The sequence below is a fragment of the Symphodus melops genome (genome assembly GCF_947650265.1).
Source record: "Symphodus melops genome assembly, chromosome: 14".
Taxonomy (NCBI): Eukaryota; Metazoa; Chordata; class Actinopteri; order Labriformes; family Labridae; genus Symphodus; species Symphodus melops.
Window position 1 is genome coordinate 21,610,813 of NC_136704.1, and position 17,400 is coordinate 21,628,212.

The 17,400-nt window shown below is 40.3% G+C and overlaps 1 protein-coding gene across 2 annotated transcripts in view; it reads left to right on the forward strand.

The window, feature by feature from the left end:
* The window catches only part of gpr158a (G protein-coupled receptor 158a), a 58,126-nt gene that overhangs the window by 32,088 nt on the left and 8,638 nt on the right, over positions 1-17,400 (forward strand). For both annotated transcript variants that reach the window (XM_079361423.1, XM_079361424.1), the window contains exons 4-6: positions 578-804; positions 3,384-3,452; positions 16,461-16,570. In XM_079361423.1, the coding sequence (XP_079217549.1) occupies positions 578-804; positions 3,384-3,452; positions 16,461-16,570 (406 nt within the window). The remainder of the gene's footprint in view (positions 1-577; positions 805-3,383; positions 3,453-16,460; positions 16,571-17,400) is intronic.

Sequence of the window (17,400 nt, forward strand, 5' to 3'; positions counted from 1 at the left end):
GCCATTTAACAATAAGACCTTGATGGCAAAATGTGATTCTTCTTGTCTGAATCCGACATTTACAGATAACGCTGGAAAAAAAGGTTTCTTAAAGACAATCTAAATATGACTCAACATGACCTATTTATGTTTTGAAACCCTTTTTTTTCCTCAAGTGCATGGTGAATAAGTTGTTCTTTTACCTTTACATTTTAACTGGAGGTTATTTATCGCTACAGTTTGGATGTACATCCATCCAACAGCACCGTTTTCTAGCTTCTCCTTTGGGGATTTGGAGGCATTCCCCGGTCAGAAGGTAACGCCTCAGAATCCCTCCAGTGAGACCTCCAAAGGCAGGAGGCCAAGAAGCGTCCTATTCAGATTTACGAACCACTTTTTTTACACATAGGCTCCTCAGTCGATCCTTCTCATACATACTATCCTTCCAAAGTATACGAGTATCTGTGGTTTAAAAGAGAGCACAAAATTATATCTGTGGAAGCTTGATAATCTCACTGATCAATACCAACGACAAAGAGATTACAGGGTCAGATTTTCTTCTCGTATTAATCTGATACATTAATCTTGTGTTTGACAGGGACGGGGAGAAAGGGAAAAGCTGCTGAAAGTGGTCCCAACGCGGATGAGGGCTCGTCCAGCGACTGCCTGCCGTGCCAGCAGGGCTGCGCCTACTGCAAGGACGACACGCCGTGTGTGGCTCGAGAGGACGGCGCTCTCCGCATGGCTGTGCTGTCCTTCCAGTGCCTCTGCCTGCTGATTGTCTTCGTGAGCATGGTGGTCGTCTACCACTTTCGCAGGAATAAGGTATGCACCATAACACATTCAGAACTGAAATGTTTTGTTACGATAATGGAAATGACATGAAACTATGGGACATCGTTTTTTTGTTTGTTTTGTTTTTCCGTTTAACAAATAATTTGGTGAAAAGGAAATTTGTTCCATCACCTTTTGGATTAACAGTTTGAAAACTCAGCAGGTAGGCTCAGTAGGCGAGAATTACGTATACTTAATTCTCAATATCAATGTCACATCAGCGCTGTGTTTGATGTTTACTGTGGCGTATAGTCATCAAAGCCACTTGGATCAATAAACCTGTGAATCCGTATGTGGGTGGTCACAATAAAGCTTTGAAATCATTTCAAACAGCTCAGCCACTGAAGCTCAAGTTAATGTCAGAAACCTGGACACCAACCAACGTGTGCAAACAAGAGTACCAGAGCCAATGTACTCGCTCAGTTCATACAGCAGGACGCAGTTCAGTGATACTACAGTATGTCTTCATCAACCTTTAAAATGTTGCACTTAATCTTTCTCTCGGATTAAGTTCATCGTGTGGACAGAGGCAGGAAGAACTATTGATCCATTTTGTTTGTTTTAGTGTGACTGACTTTTAATCAATTCAGAAAATTATATATTCTCTATTCTATATATACCTTAAGAGTTAGGAGTTTATTGTACTCTGCCGATCATCATATTCCAACAAAAATGGTCCCGCTGCATCGACAAGGGTCCCGACGATAGCTCAACAGATTGCTTTAAATTTGCCGCTGCTTTTCCAATCTTGCCACAGTGTTTTCAAACGGCCAGCTGAAACCTTCCATTCATTGTTCCCAACCTTTAATAGCCAATGAGAGTGTGAGTTGAAAGGAGGTGACGACTGCATTACTTCAATCAGTACTTTGGGGAGATTTCTTCATGTGCACACGAGGGAGATTGATTAAAAGTACGAGTTATTTTCAGAATTGCATATAAAGTATTAATGAGGTGATATTTATACCAAGATATGCTATGAGTCATGATTTATTTGGAGACAACAGGAAAGTCTCTGTATGGAATTGAAGGCTGCTTGTTTCTTAAGCAGATGTTCGACTGTGGCTTGCAGTCGCACGAGGCTCTTTTGAACGAGTTGTTGAATATTCGACTTTTTGGGGTCATCCCTATTTTCTACCTGTGTAAACTTTTCCAAACTTATAAGATCCCCTGAGCCTCTAGTTGCTACTGTCAATTAATTGGCTTAATTCAAAGGCTTTTGTCTTGAGCTTGTGAGGATTAGCCAGAAGATTCAGCACCTCTCTGACAGGGGAACGTCTCGCTGCTCTATCTCCCACACACCTGAAGACTCTGGCACTTTATCATCCAGAGGTGAACAAAGGATTGCTCCTATTAATAAAGCAGATAAAAGTTTGAGATACTCCAGGGCTTCATCGTAATTATGTAATCCCCATTTATGTGATCTCCATAAATCTTATTAAACTAAGTTTAAGAGTTTGACATCCAAGCTCTTCACACACTTTGAGATCAATTAAAAACTGTACTTTTCTTACTTTCCTTTTTTTAAATGAATATGTCTTAGGGAATAAACATCTGGTCTAAATAGATGTTGGTATTTCACATTGTCTTTTATCTGTGTTTTAAATGGGGGGCATGGTCGTCTTCCTCTCTCTAAAAGCCCCCTCAAGCATCTTTTTCAATTACAGAAAGATACGTTGCTAAAGATGTTACATAAGAGGGGCAAACAAAGAGCTTCAAATGGTTGAACCCGTCTATAAAAAGTCCTTGAGGCGGGAGCTTTCTTTGTACTTTGTTTTCTTTGTACCAACAAAGAAGAAAGCTCCCTTCCCCTCTTAAATCCTCCTGGAATATTATGATATCCTGCTGGTTTGGCCTTGTTTAAACTGCTGCAAAAAGAAGCACATTTTAAATGTTATATGATTTGCCTTGTGTCTAAAATGCAGAGGAAAAACATTGGGTGAAATTTAGAGCCATTACAATTCAGTTAACGAAGAACATAACCTACCTTCTGCTCTTTAAAAACTACGACATGTAGTATAAATAAACCATATTTTTCCTATAGATCAAACGTATGTTAAAACAAATTAGCAGAGAACTAAAGACAAATATGAAAGTGGTAATCCATGATTTTGATAAATATCTTTTTTAACCATCACAAACCTCCATCATTTTCTACCTAGTTTCCCTCCCCATTTTAGCTTCTTTTAGCTCATTGTTTTGCTTGTATCGTAGCGCACTCAGTTTTTTTATTTACTATTACGGCTCTGATTAGTTATCAGACGTGACCTGCCGGTACTTAAACACTTAACCTACTTAATAACTAAACATGAATAAACCTCCCCAGAAACGTCTCCTAACAAGTTGACCGACAGTACTGTAGCATTTTGCAGGTGGGGTTTGTTGAAATCAAACCCAGCACTCAAAAATAGATTATTAATGTTATAGTTTGCCAGGTGGCCAAGCAATTAAAATTCCAACCCCAATGTCCTGTTTATATTGCTGTGTATGCTGGTTAAAAAGATATCCCTGCAGGTTAAGCTATAATATGCATGCATGGGAACTCAAGCATTTGTCATTGTTTTGTTTTGCAGAGTATCAGAGCATCAGGTCTCGTTCTACTGGAGGCCATCCTGTGTGGAGCTCTGCTTCTCTACTTTCCGGTAAGCCTCAGGCACCTTCTAGTTTCAGTGTGTTTATGGTTGTATGCACATTGCTTCATTTTCTATGATCATTTCTCAGCGTGTTTGTTGATGCTCCTCGCCATGGTCCTTTGAGCTGAAACAAAAAATCTTCTCATTGACTGAAGTTTGGCATTCTGTTTGACCTTCAGTTCACTCAGCTGCTCGTTCATCACGAACAGAATCAGAGCTCAGAACAAAGTTTGGTATCTGCAGCAGCACAGAGCAGGTTTGTTTGCCTTGTCAGATAGCAAAAACCTGAGTCCATAAATCATAGCACTCGGTTGTTTGTGTTTCTGACCGCCTCATGGAGCTGTGATAAGCAGGTTTTCACAGCCAAGGTGTGCTTGTGATAAAACAGGACAGGCAGTGACAAACATCCCTGGGCTTGTTGGTGACCCCCTGCAAACTGTACACAGAGCGGGCTGATGAACCCAGCAGCCTGTCAACACCACCATCTGTTCACCAGCCAGTCACACTGCTTCATACTGAGCTCATACTGACATTAAAACAGAACACACTCAATAAAGTTTTACTCCACCTTACTTAACCATCTTACACTTAATTCTGCATCCTTAAAGACATATTCTTAGGATCATGAACTTTTAAAGTCCATGAAACTTTGAACTATTACTCTTCTGTTTGGGAGGACTTCTGTTAGCCTAAAGTTTCCACAACATGTTCGCATCAAGTTCACAAACTAAGACGTACTGAATAGTTGATTATGTAAAACACAATAACACTTATCAGACTTTGAATGCAAGTGCTCAACCAGCAGGCCGGTCAAGGCCTTTGTGGATGTCTTATAGTGCAAACAAGAAATGAAGACGGAAGTTTTCGATACTTGTAGCATCTGCTTTTTGATTGTTTCCTTTGGCACTTCATGACTGTTTGGTGCTGTTAAAAAAATATCCACTCAATGCAAAACTCAGATTAGTTCTTTGAGTTGAAATTGGATGTATATGCATTGCATTATAACATAAGCACAATTTGTATTTGTAAATATCAGTGTATAAATGACCATGTCCATGTGCATCGTCTTCTGCATCTCATTATTCTTACAGATGACCTGACTCTGTCCAACACCTACATACCATTGATTTACATGAATCTACCATCATGTCTTCCCCCTGGGTGCTCAGGGCATTGGCTAATTGCAATTTAGTTGCAATCATGTGGAGCTATATGCTTAGCGAAGCACAGCTCGGTAAATGTAATTAAAGCCAGCTGATTTAGAGTTGGCTAATCAATGCAATTTGCTGCGACAAGCTTCTAGAAAGTAATAATGTTTGAGTCCTGCAGAGTTAAAGAGAGCTGGGAGTCGGGTTATTGGGAAGTGAATAAATGTGGATGATAATCCCGCATGCAGCTGGTGTGTAACTGAATACTGAATGCTAAAAATAGATGCTTGTAAAATGGTCCCACAAAGGGAACTTTGTCGGGCAAGTTAATGAATCCTACCTTGTGTTGCTGCAAAATCGAGGGGAATTCAGTCACAGTTAATGCTGAAACGGCCACTATGAGCACAGCTTTGATAAAACACCTAAGCCCAATCATGTAGAAACAGCATCTTTCTGTGCAGCACGCAAGATTGATCTCCATTCTGATGCATCTCCATGTCTCCCCTGTGAATCCGACATGAGCTTCAACTGAGATGCATCACTCCTAATCTAAATATAGATTCAGAAATATTATGCCGCCACTGCTGCTGCTGCTTCTACTTTAAATAATTCCACTGTTATTAAGCAGCATGAGATACATCTAATCTTGCTCCCGTGGCATTCTGCTTTGTGGAGCAATGCAATTTTTCCCTCCCTCTCTTTTCCCTTCTGAGTGTGTCACATGCAATAACTTCAGCCCTCCCTTGCTTTTAAATGAAAAGAGAGAAACAGTGAAGGCAGAAGGAGAGACACGCAAAATTATGGTGGTGCCAAAGTCGGCTATTTCCATCTGACTGTGAGGATGAGATTGAAGAGAAGAGCGGACACGCATTTGTGATTCACAATGTGATCCCTGGATTAGCTTTCCAGTCCTGTGTTTGCCTCTGTGCAGATTCTTATTGATGCTGTTGGGGAGGCTTAGATTGAAGGAAAGTATCAGAGTTTGGATTGTTATTGCTACATGGTTTTATCAGACACCAACATCTTCTTTAGTCAAGCTAGCAAGAGGAATGAGGGTCCACCTGACCTGAACTTATCAAAAGACACTGGCGCTTTAGAGTTTTGAAAAACCTCTGAAAAAAGAAGCTGTTTTATTATTTAACTTGACACATCATTTTATTTAAAAAGGTGAATGTCCATTTTCTTCTTTTAGAAAAGCCCTAAATAAAGAGCATGGTGAAAGCACTCCTGGTTTGCCAACAGTGGTTCCTGAAGTTTCTCAATTTTTGAGGAGGGGAGCTTATCATCCTTTTTCTGTGGATGATTGGCTTGGCTTTGCATTGTTTTCCTGAAGTGTTCCACATGAGCCAATCAAGCTTAGCATCCCATTCGTTGCAATAGTTAGCTTTAACAACAGAACAGTATTTATTTATTTTTTTTACCCTGAGTAACAACGAGACCAAACAAATACCTAAACTCCTCTACTTGAATAACATAAATACTGGAAAGCCTGCATAAGACTGTCCACCACAGAGAAAAAAAAACACAAGAGGATTCTGGGAGAGTTACCCTATGCAGATGACAAAGTAAATGAAAAGCACGCACAAATGAGTTGAGAGGCCGAGGAAATACAAGCATTTCTATGCTTGGCAGTGTGGGCACAGTGGGCTTCGTGCACATCAGACCTTAAACCAATTGTACAACTGCAAGATAATTTGGAGCCTCAGCTCTCTCTCTCTTCAAATATCAATAGAGCACCAAATGAGGGAGAAATACCATTTTCCTCCCTCCATTGGAGATCCACACACTTTGAGAATCAATGCCAAGGAGCACTGAATCTTTTCTGCAGGCTTATGGAGTCTTACCGAGACACCTCATGTTGTTGTTTTTTCTTTAATTCATCACCCAGTTGTGTAATACTGAGGCTTGAAGAGTCGTCTGTTTAGCTGGGGAAACTGGCATGTCAGCTTTCGTTATACTTTGTAAGAGCAGTACAGAAAGAAAATATGTACATCCACTGTGTCTGTAAAAACCTGTCCAAGAACTCACAGATATAAAACTGTCTGTTATGTTTCTGACAAGCCTTCAGTCTGATAAAGGTGACACGCTCTTTTTCAATGTTGATGAAGTCGACTTCACCCCATGAAGCTGACAATAACAGAATGTAAACACAGAATGAGGCTGACTTTCCCTCAGGTAATGCCTACCCATCTGTGTGTGCAGCAGTGCAAGCTGCCCTGGAGACTCCACTATTTCCTGGCCTGCATGTTCTCCCCTGTGAGACGTGTCACGCCTCCTGCTCTGCTGTTTATGCATTCATAAATGTAAATGCACATTTTAAAGTGATAATCTCCAGGCTTCTTTTTATAGTTCTTCTATCACCTTTCTGCAAAACATTCATCGCTGTGTTGTTCTTGCAATGCAGATGACTTGTTAATTAGACTTTGATTCACCTTTGATAAAAAATGAATAGCTAATGAGTATCTATTGTTCTTGATGCTTTCTCCAGCTGTGTGCTTTCACTGAATATGCAAACTTCTACTCCATACTTTCTTGTTAAAATATGTCAGTTTGTGCAGCGATAAGAAAACACAAAGCACATATACTCTTGAAAAAAGCAACCTACATACATTTCCTTGTAGTCTAGTAAGGCTATTATTTATGCAAAGAAGAGCAAAGACTGTATTTGACTGTGAAAAATACTTTATACTGAGAATTTTTTCAAAGTACCTGCCACCAGTATAAGCTGATGACCCAATTGGATGCCCTAGAGCAAACACCAGACTGGACTTAGCATGGAAGTGGTCTCATAGACGACACCCATCTGTTTCTGAAGAGGTGTTAGAGACAGGCAAAGATGTGGAGCCTAAAGCATCCTGGCAAACAGGCCCACCCATTACTCAACCCAATCTCACCTCCAATTATGCAAATGTTTTCACAACTTATCCTTCATATAATCAAAACGGATGCCTGATAAGAAAAAGAGTGTTCAGCCCCCATTACTGTTTACACAAATAAAGAAATGAGCTTAAGAGACCTGAAGAGCTTTTTGTACCACGCTGAAAACCACTTTCATTCTGCTGATTTTTTTTGATTTTTTTTTTTAACATGGGCCCAAATGGGCATGTTTTTACCTTCGCCTCCAATGGCCACTCAGGGAAATGCAGTTTCTTACCCAATTGTAATTAATTTAATTAAATGGAAATAAAATTAAACAGAAAAGTAGTCAACCAAGCAATTAACAAAGCTACCCTTTCTTGATTTATTGACTTGCACTGCCTTGCTCAGAGAGACATTATATGTGTCATTACTAACCAAATCAATCTATTTTTGCACAACACTAGCTTGATGGGAGGAAATAGGGCAGGCAAGCAACCCAGTCATTGGACATTTGACAATTGCATCAGTCACATATTGGATATGTTCTTGGTTTTCTGGAGCAAGAGGAGGGAAAAGTCAGCAAGTATTGTAAAAAAAACAAACAAAAAACAATCCCAAATCAATGACTTACCTAACCTTTAAGGCTTGAGGAATACCGTGTCACACCTATGTCTTGGAGCTGATCTGAAGGAGAGTACAAAACCCAAGTTCAGAATGTTAAATAACATAATAAAACCTCCATGTTGAGGGTTTTTTGGTTCTGATTTACATACAGATGTACTCTTGGCTGACTTAGTTCACATAAGAGGTCACCTCTCTGGCTAATAGTTGGTTGTAGAATGTTTTAAGTTTTGGCTAACAGGCTCTGACACTGACTTTGTAAATTCAGAGCGGCAAACAAATCTACTTACAAAAATGTCCAAACAAATATCATCAAAATCCAACAGAAAAATCCACGAGAAGAAAAAACCAGGTAAACCACAGGAGCAGGGAGACAAACGACAAACTAAACCGAAAGTATAAAAGACGATGAACTGACTCAGAGGGGAAGAAACACTGAGACTAAATAGACATGGGTTAATCAGACACAGGTGAAACTAATAAGACAGGTGAGACTAATCAGGGTCATCAAGTCTGACCACTGAGAACTACAAAGTAAAACATGGAAAACTGAAAAAACAGGGAACTGAAGGATGTAAGAAAACAGGGAAGCACAGGGTGAAGACATTATAAAATAAAACTGGAAACACTGAAGAATAAACAAGTAAACACAACATTACAAACTACGACCTAACTATGAAACAATCAACAGTAAGAGACATTAACACACAAAAGCACTTGGAAAAAATTAGAACTAAGACAAGACAGGAATCCAAAACTCTGAAAATCAAAACTAAATCATGACAAAAATTACGAAAATACCCAAGAATTAAACACTTCTATGACAAACTGAGTCAAACCTTCTTTGGGTTTCTTGTTCATGAAAACTTTTAAACCATTGGCCTCTGGGTACTATTCCCCCGTCCATAGTTCCTTGTCTTTCCACCTGTCCAATTTCAGCATTGTCATGGTGCCAAGCTGGGCCAAGGTGCCACCTCAGCCAAACTTAGGGCTTTTGCATGCACGGCAGGCAGAAAGGAAGAGCTTCTCAGCACATCAGGGGGCTAATGAGAAACAGTACGACCAGGGGATAATGTATCCTGACCTGACAGGCCATGAAACTCTGTCTGCCAGCTACCTCTCTCCCGTGCTCTGCTCTGCTTCCCATCCAAGCTGTTCTGACACTTTCAATCTGACTTAAGTGGATCTGGAGGGTTGCTGTTTGTACTTCCAGCCTTCGCTTCATACCCTGCTTCCCTTCACGCTCCTCCGAAGTGCTGTGGAGTCTCCCAAAACATACACTTGCTAAGTCAAAGTAGAGGATGCTCTGCTGCAGCTGGAGTGTTCCTTCTGTCTACATGAACAGAGATGTTGGAAAACGAAAGAGAGCATCACAACATGTAGGCAGCACATTCCCCCTCTTATGAGTCTTTTTGTGGCAGAGTAAAATGAGAGCATCTCGTAGGATTTAACTGGTGGTGAGGAGGGTAGGGAATTGTGGGTGGCGAGCCTCAGCCAGCTCTAGTCTTGGCTTTTTCAGAGGCTGAACTAGATGTAATTTACACTCGGCCCACCTCAGGGAGCAGCAGGAGAAGAAGAAACCATTACCTCCCTCCAGAAAGCTGCCCATCCCGTGTGGCAGCCAGTGTCGGCTTTCATACAAAAATGCATCCATTGCTATTACAACACTGACGCTTTGCTCTGACTCCCACCTCCCACCAGTGGTTTCTTCCAATCTCTCAATCTGAAGGTGTTTTTTGGATTACAAAAAAAAAAGAAGAGACACGGAGATGATGACCAGAAAAAGATGGGAAAACCGAATGGCTTTCACTTTGTCATGTCAAAACATTAAAAGTGGTATGAGATCATTGTTGTGACAGAACGATTCCCGAGGCTGCACCATCCCATTCCCCGCTCAGATGGAGACAGACAAACTAAATGGCAGGAAGTCATTTTTCTCCCATTCAGTTAGCAGCAGTCTACAAAGAAACTGTGATGACAAAAGCCGGGAAAAAAAACCAGCTCAGTCTATCCTCTTGACTGGAACTGGCTAACGCTCTTAGCTCCAGTCATTTTTAAATCTCAAAATGTGACGTGTTTATACTGCTTCAGTGACAGATGACGAATAAATGATATTTCATTTTGGCATTTTCATTTTGTTAAGTGCTCCATTAGAATGAGGTTGCTTTTCTAACCATCAGAGCTGCCAACCCTAATAATAATATTTCAACTTTTAAACCATAATTGAAACTTCTGGAAAGTCATACAGAGGCATTAAATCCATTTGGGTTGACCTATTAGCGTCTGAGCGTTATCAGGTTCTGACCATTTCAATTTGAGCTATTAAACGAATTACATAAACAATGTAAGTTTCTGAGAACATTGGCAATCACAAATCACCTCAGCCTATAATTATGGCGCAGAACAGCAAGATGAGTTTAATCAAGATAAAAGCTTGTGTGGAAGACTGATCATCGAAGCAGAATAATTCAGGGTTTGTTTCTAAAAACAAACATCTATGAAGTGATCCAGAGAGACTTCAAAAGGTCTCATTATTTTAGAGCAGGATATCAACGTATTTATACATCACCATGGAGCTTTATATCTCAAACAAGTGCTTCATTTACTGTGTTTACGAGTCAATTACAATAGTTGGGTCCCGAGTTTCCACAAGTGTACAATAAGTTTGGAGCATGCGCTTCAATATGACAAAGAAGAAGGTTCTTGTTAGCTTGTAATGATAAGGGAGACATTAAAGTGGGCGGAGACCAAGTACATAGACAAGTATGTTTTCCTCTGTCTACTGGATGTGTGAATACATTGAAAATATGTTGTAAGCCGTTTTTGTTTTTACATTATTATTGAAAACCAGACCATCAGGGATGAGATTGATTATTTCTATATGGTGATTTTATTTCCATGTCATCCCCGCTAAAGGAGAAGTGTAAGGCATCAGAGAGAAAAGACTTGAGTTTTGTCCACAGAGGGCGCCAAAAGCGATATTACATGAAATATCCACACCGGAGCTTTAACTGTAAATACTTAACGGAAAATAGTATACCAATAAAACGTTTTAAGCTTGTTTTTCTGCCCTTAACTTTCCAAAACAATTTCAGTAAATACTCATAACACAAACATCCAACTTTGATCTTCAACCTGAATCCTTCAAGTTTAAAATAAAATATAAACACAACAAACACTTTCTTTTGAAATTACAACATCGGATACCAAAGAGCTGCCAGAGAAGATGTGTTCAACGTTTGTTATCCTTGGACTTTCAACTTTTTATATGTTCATTTGTTCCTCAAGCTTTACTTCAACAGGTTAACAACCAGCGTTTTGTAAAATAAGAGAATGAAAGTGGAAGTATACAGGACACACACCAGCTTGGTATTTTTGACTCTCTGGGGAAACTAATTTCACAGCATTAAGAGAGAGGTCTGACATCCTCTGTGATCGATACCCTGTGGGACGCTGACCTTCACGGTGAAGGGGATCAATCCCTTAAAGCTTTCACTCTCTGCATTGACCCTCCATGCACACTTACATTTGCATTTTTATTGTCTACACATTACAAGTTAATCACACACTGCTGGTTTTTTCACAGCTTCTCTGCCAACATGCAGTAGTCTAATAAAATAAACCACCCACTTTCTTTGTGTGGTATTTGTCGAATATCTCCTCTTTGCCCTACAGCAGTACTAATTATCCAAAGCGGTCTAGCACCAAATTATTTGTCTATGCTCTGAGGTGCATCGAGTGTGGCGTATCATATTTTGGTTGTGGATGTGTTTACACTCACATGAAGCCTTTTGGGAATGCAGAATGCCATATTTTCAGTTTAAGTGATATTATAATTAGGCTTCTAACACTGACTGTGTTAATTATTGGGATATGCTTTTCCATTATTCGTATTCCAAGTTCACTTTACACTTCTAATGAACTAGGTTGTGCAATATCTAAAAAACTGAACAGTCTCTGATCAACCAATATCCAAGGCAGCACATATCAGCTTGAATTCATGCCATTGGTGTTGACAGCACATTTTTCAGCAGTCATTTCTCAAAGATTTTAATTGTTTTTTTACGTGAGAATAAATGTAAAAGCATAATGCTAATTCAGCCTTGGTACTGCATCACATTATCGCTCAAATTAGACTCCGTATGGGACATTTCTTCCATATTTGGCCACTCTGATGGGTTGTAAATAAACAATACATACATATCATTTTATGAACCATAACCTAAAGCTTCTAGATAAAGTCTAAAAGTGGAACCAGGACAGCCAGGACCTAAGGATCCAGAGATGGCAGGTTTTTGTTTGGGTGCTTTCAGTCTTGCACAAAATTCCTTAAAACTTCTATAGCTATAACACAACAATAGTTACTTTATACTCAATCTTTCACTCGGCTGGTGAAACAGATTTGTTCCATCCTTTGTCCTCTGCAGTGTTTTTACTGTTAACAATAAGTAGACTGATTTTATGATATAAGAAACAAACTGTCGAAAATCAGCTCCCTGGAAAGCCGCTGCTCACACCACAGCTGTCCACCCTGCGTCACCGTCCTATCATCAGGGACACTCTCTCGCTGCTAACCAGCCCACTGACTCTGAGCCAGCTGGTGGGTGCAGAAATGGGGAATGATTAGGAATGAAATAAAACCACAAATTAAATGACTGAGCGTTGATTGAATGAGTAAGTGGGTGAGTGTGTGAATCTTGCTCTTGTTATGTTTGGTTATTCTTTGAGACTCCAATCTTTCCTTATTTGTAAAATACCAATATCTACAACAAAAGCAATTGTATCGTTTGTTAAAAGTAAAAACTTCTCAAAATTAAAATCAACTGATGTGGCCTAACTTTTTGTGAGGTATATGTTGGTCATTAATAATCTCCAATTAGTAACTAGAAAGATACAGGAAGAGAAAACAAAGTATCGTGCTGTGCTCGGCAAGTTAGCACTCCTAAAATTGTGCTATTGTGCACTTCTACTCCTGAGAAAGCTATTATCTGCCTGTGGAAGCTAAATGTTACTCCTCTCAGGGGTTACTTGGTAGAACACACAGTTCTCTTTCGTTGTCTCCCCATGATAGGACTTTGTTTCGGAGGGCAGATGCAGAGCCAGTTTGTGTAAAGTCAGGTGTCTGGGGAGGCTGGAGACCAAGTCAGCAGATGAACATTATGATCAGGGCGGACATCCAGCTTGTGCTTTTTCACCTGTCGGTTTGAAACCATGAAGAAAAGCCAAGATATTCTTATCCATTGAAATTATTTGCAGCGCTCGATCAGCATTTCTTAAAACCTTTACTCATGATGTAACAGGACGAGGTCGGCTGAAAAGAAGTGTGTTGATAATTGTTTCCTTGATATTGATGTCCATTAGATAGATACACAGCACCCTGATCCTCTCAATCCCTTCACTTGCAGATAACACCCGATCCTTCTCCTTTCCCACAGCGCTGAATCTAAGATTCCCAGCACTTAGCATTGATTATTAATGGAAGGTTTTGAAATAAGGATGGGGGGGGGTATGCTGACGTTAAGAGACACCTGTCTGAGGTCGAGGGCCGGTCACTTCCCAGAAACCCAACTGATAGAAAATGCATGGCTAGTGTAATAAATCCCTGCTCACTTTTGCCTGGTCACAGGGTCAAAGCAACGTTTGAGGACAATGACTGAGCTTGTTTTTGCCTTAAATATCGGTATTGATTAAAACTGGAGGATGGGGATTTACCTTTGTGTATCAGATTAATTTAGAAGAGCTTGAGAGTCCAGGGAGAGTGGATTGAACATTTTGTTTTGCAATAATTAGAAGGGCAAGGTTTTAAGCCTCATAAAATTCAGGTAATTGCTCCAAAATTTAAGATTGTCAGAAATGTAAGTGAGCGGTCAAATCTGCCCTCAAACAAAGTGAATATCACATTTCCAACAAGGCCAAACACTGCAGATTTTTAATTAAAGGTCACATATTATCCTCCTTTTCAATACATTTCGATAAGTCTTAGAGCTCACCAAAACATGTATGTGACGTTTCTTGTTAAGAATCCACTCTGATCATGTATTTTATCAGGTCTATAAACTCCTCTATTTCAATCCTACTCAAAACAGGCTGTTTCCGTGTCTGTACCTTTAAATGTAAATGAGCTGTGCCTGAGCACGCTCTTCAGGAAGGCCTTTGTTGTCTTAAGCTTTCTTGCTCCAAGCCCTATTGTTTACAGTGATAAGGCAAACTCAAGAGGGCAGAGCAAACATGTAGCCTAGCAGAGGGGTTACTGCACTTTGTGATGTCATGAAACGAAATAGTCTAAACAGCATGTTTGAGCTCACATTTTCTGCAAAATAGAAGAGACAGAAGATGGAGAGCATGGACTTTTCTCATCATTGGGGGCTATAGACACATATTAGTGTTAGAAAAACATGATGAAGTGTGTTTTACACAGTCCAAATATTGAACTAGATCCAAGCACAAAGGTTTTCGGAGAAGGTTTCTCTCCAAACAAGCTGCTTTACGGTTTAGAGAAAGTGACATTGTGCCATGTTTTGAGGTTTCTCATCTGTTTCTGGTCCCTCGTGTCTAATTTCAGCATCGCTGGGCTGGAAAGTGTCAAGTTGTCATGTAAATCTGAATATTATATCTTTCACTTTCAGGAATTATTAACCATGCATCAAACTGAAATCTACAGAGAATTCCCCGCAAGCTTTGTCAGCCTCCTGTAGCTTTAATTTTGAAAGTTGAAATATGATATTTAGATCCCAGTGTTGGCATGTGATGGCTAAATGTAACTCGTGCTCAGAGAGATCAACGTTTAGAAAATAAGTCTTTAACCAGACAGTTCACAGCCTTCAACATTTCTATGTGGCTCCTAATATTACTTTTTTTTACTTTTTTGAACAGAAAAAAATATAAGAGATTTCGAGCAAGGAGCAATGCTGCCTGCAAAAGAGAAAATCTGACAAATACTCAATAATCTTCAAACTGTAGCGGGGATGAATCACAGTGTTTGAAATAACAAACTACTGTCGGTCTGGTTCATTGTTGTGACATTAAAACCCTTGAACAACTCATTTTGAAAACTTCTCCATTGTTGTTTTGGCCAGTAAAATGAACAAAGCGGTGAGATCTCACCATTTAAAGATAATCCTAAACTGCTAAATGTGTTAAAAACTTCTTTTTTTTTTTACAACAACTCATTAGAAGCAGTTGGAGCTGTTCCCCTCGAGGGAGCGGTTCTGACGAAAACACCTCCTGAAACCTGCCTCGAGCCGCCACGTGACGGAGATCCAGCTGCTCTTTTGTAGTTCATCCTAAAAACGAGTCGTGAGATGTGTCGTTCCCCTGGTGCAGTTTTACTCATCCTCCTCTGCCCTCCTCGCTCCCTGCGGGGCCTAAATGTGCGTCAGCAAGTTGCTCGGCGCCTGCCCGGCCTCATATCTCTTTATCGGCTCCCCTCTATTAAAAAAAATACGGGAGGATGCACTAAGTAGCAGTCAAGCGTCCTAATTTAGATATTATCTTTCAGCCCTCTGCTGAATTTTATACACCATAAAATGTTGCTTCAAAGTTGTTTTAATCCTCCCTGAAGTTGAATGCAGCATTAAAACACCCTGTATCAATTAAAGATTAACAGCTCATCTATTCATTGTTTGCTCTGCGACATTTTTTTTTCTTTGCAGAGCTGAGTCAACTGGAGTGAGCTTTGTTTGAGTCAGAAGTTTTGTGTTTGCTCGGCCAGCTTCTCGAAGCAGAGTATGTGGGCCACCCTTTCTCCCGTGGGGTCCTCCGTGTCCCCTGACTGACTTCAGACCTAGCGAGCAAAAAATATCCACATGCCTGCGTCTTCTCTGCAGCCCGGGGGAACGCAATAATGCCTCAGCTAATCCGATTAACATTAACAATCCCACAGGGGAAATCGCTGCACATCTGCAACCAGCAGATAATTATGTTTCCTCAGATGTTTGTTTCTTCCATTTTTTGTGTGGGTTTGTTTTAGTGCTGTTTCTCGTTAGAAAACCTCCTGGTTGGGAAGCATTTCGACGTGTTTCGAGGTCTTTGTTGCAAGCATGGAGGGATGCCTGGCTTCTTGTCTCACGGGCAAGTTTTGCATGATGTTAGCAAGCTCAGATGGATTCGTTTTTTAAAAGCAAGCTCCAAGGTTGGTTTTAAAAAATGACACTGCGCTGTGTGTTCTGTCATGTTGATCGTTTAATGACAAAGCAGAATCATTCTCGAGGAACAAGAGATGGGAAAAAAAACTGCATTTGAGGAGGTTTTAGAAAGAACTACAAATCAATCTTTTTAACATGATCAGATTTCCAGGAGAGAAGTAGTGTCAGCCGGATGGCACTATTTCTTATTCCTTACTTTGTTTACGAAAGCAAAGTGTTTCAAAACTGCGTCTGTCCTCTTGCAGGTCGGGATTCTCTATTTCCAGCCGAGTGTTTTCCGCTGCATCCTGCTGCGATGGGTTCGACTGCTGGGTTTTGCCACCGTCTACGGGACTTTAACTCTGAAGTTGTACAGGTACCACTCAAACATTACACACATCTACACAAAACCATTTGTCCAGCATCACTATCCATCACAGGACATGCCTTGAGGACCACATTGACCTCTTTAACTGCAATTACACTGGTGTTACATCCTAACTCCTTTGACAGTATGAGTCTTATGACATGTCGAGGCGCAAGTTTCTTGGATAATTCATCACTACGCTGTGCTACATGTTTCAGGGTAGATTCACTGCCTCATTAGGCGGATAGTAAAAGTAATTAAGAAAACACAGTGGTGCTTTGGCCCCAAATGATCTCAGGATATAACCTAGAATTGAACAATGGTTGGTGAGAGACAAACAGAGACAAATGTGTCAGAGATCTGAGAAAGGGGACGGACTATTGTAGGATATTAAGAGAGAGAGAGAAAAACTGGGGGGGGGGGTCAAGCAGCACTGAGGAGTCGATAATGAGACAGAGGGTGGACTGTATTTAAAGAAGGGTATTTAAAGTTGGTCATCTGTGGGGCTTTTTGTCAGCTGAATCTGTCAAAAAAGGCGCAATGAAGATGCTGATTAAGAGGATGTGGCTGAGGCCAGTAAACCCTCAGAGGTGCAAGTTAACATATTGCACAGATCAATTTTTGATGGGGGGCTCATTAGTGACAAGCGCACTGGACACTTCATCAATGTGTGTGAAGGGCAGAGCCTAAGAATAGACCAATGGCTGGTCATGTGTTTGAGCATATTTCAGAATCTGTTTCACAGTGTTGGTCTGTTTCTGTTGATTAAAACGTATTAATCGTCATGTACAAACGCAAGCAATAACTGCATTGACTAATAAAGCATTTCACAGCGTTCT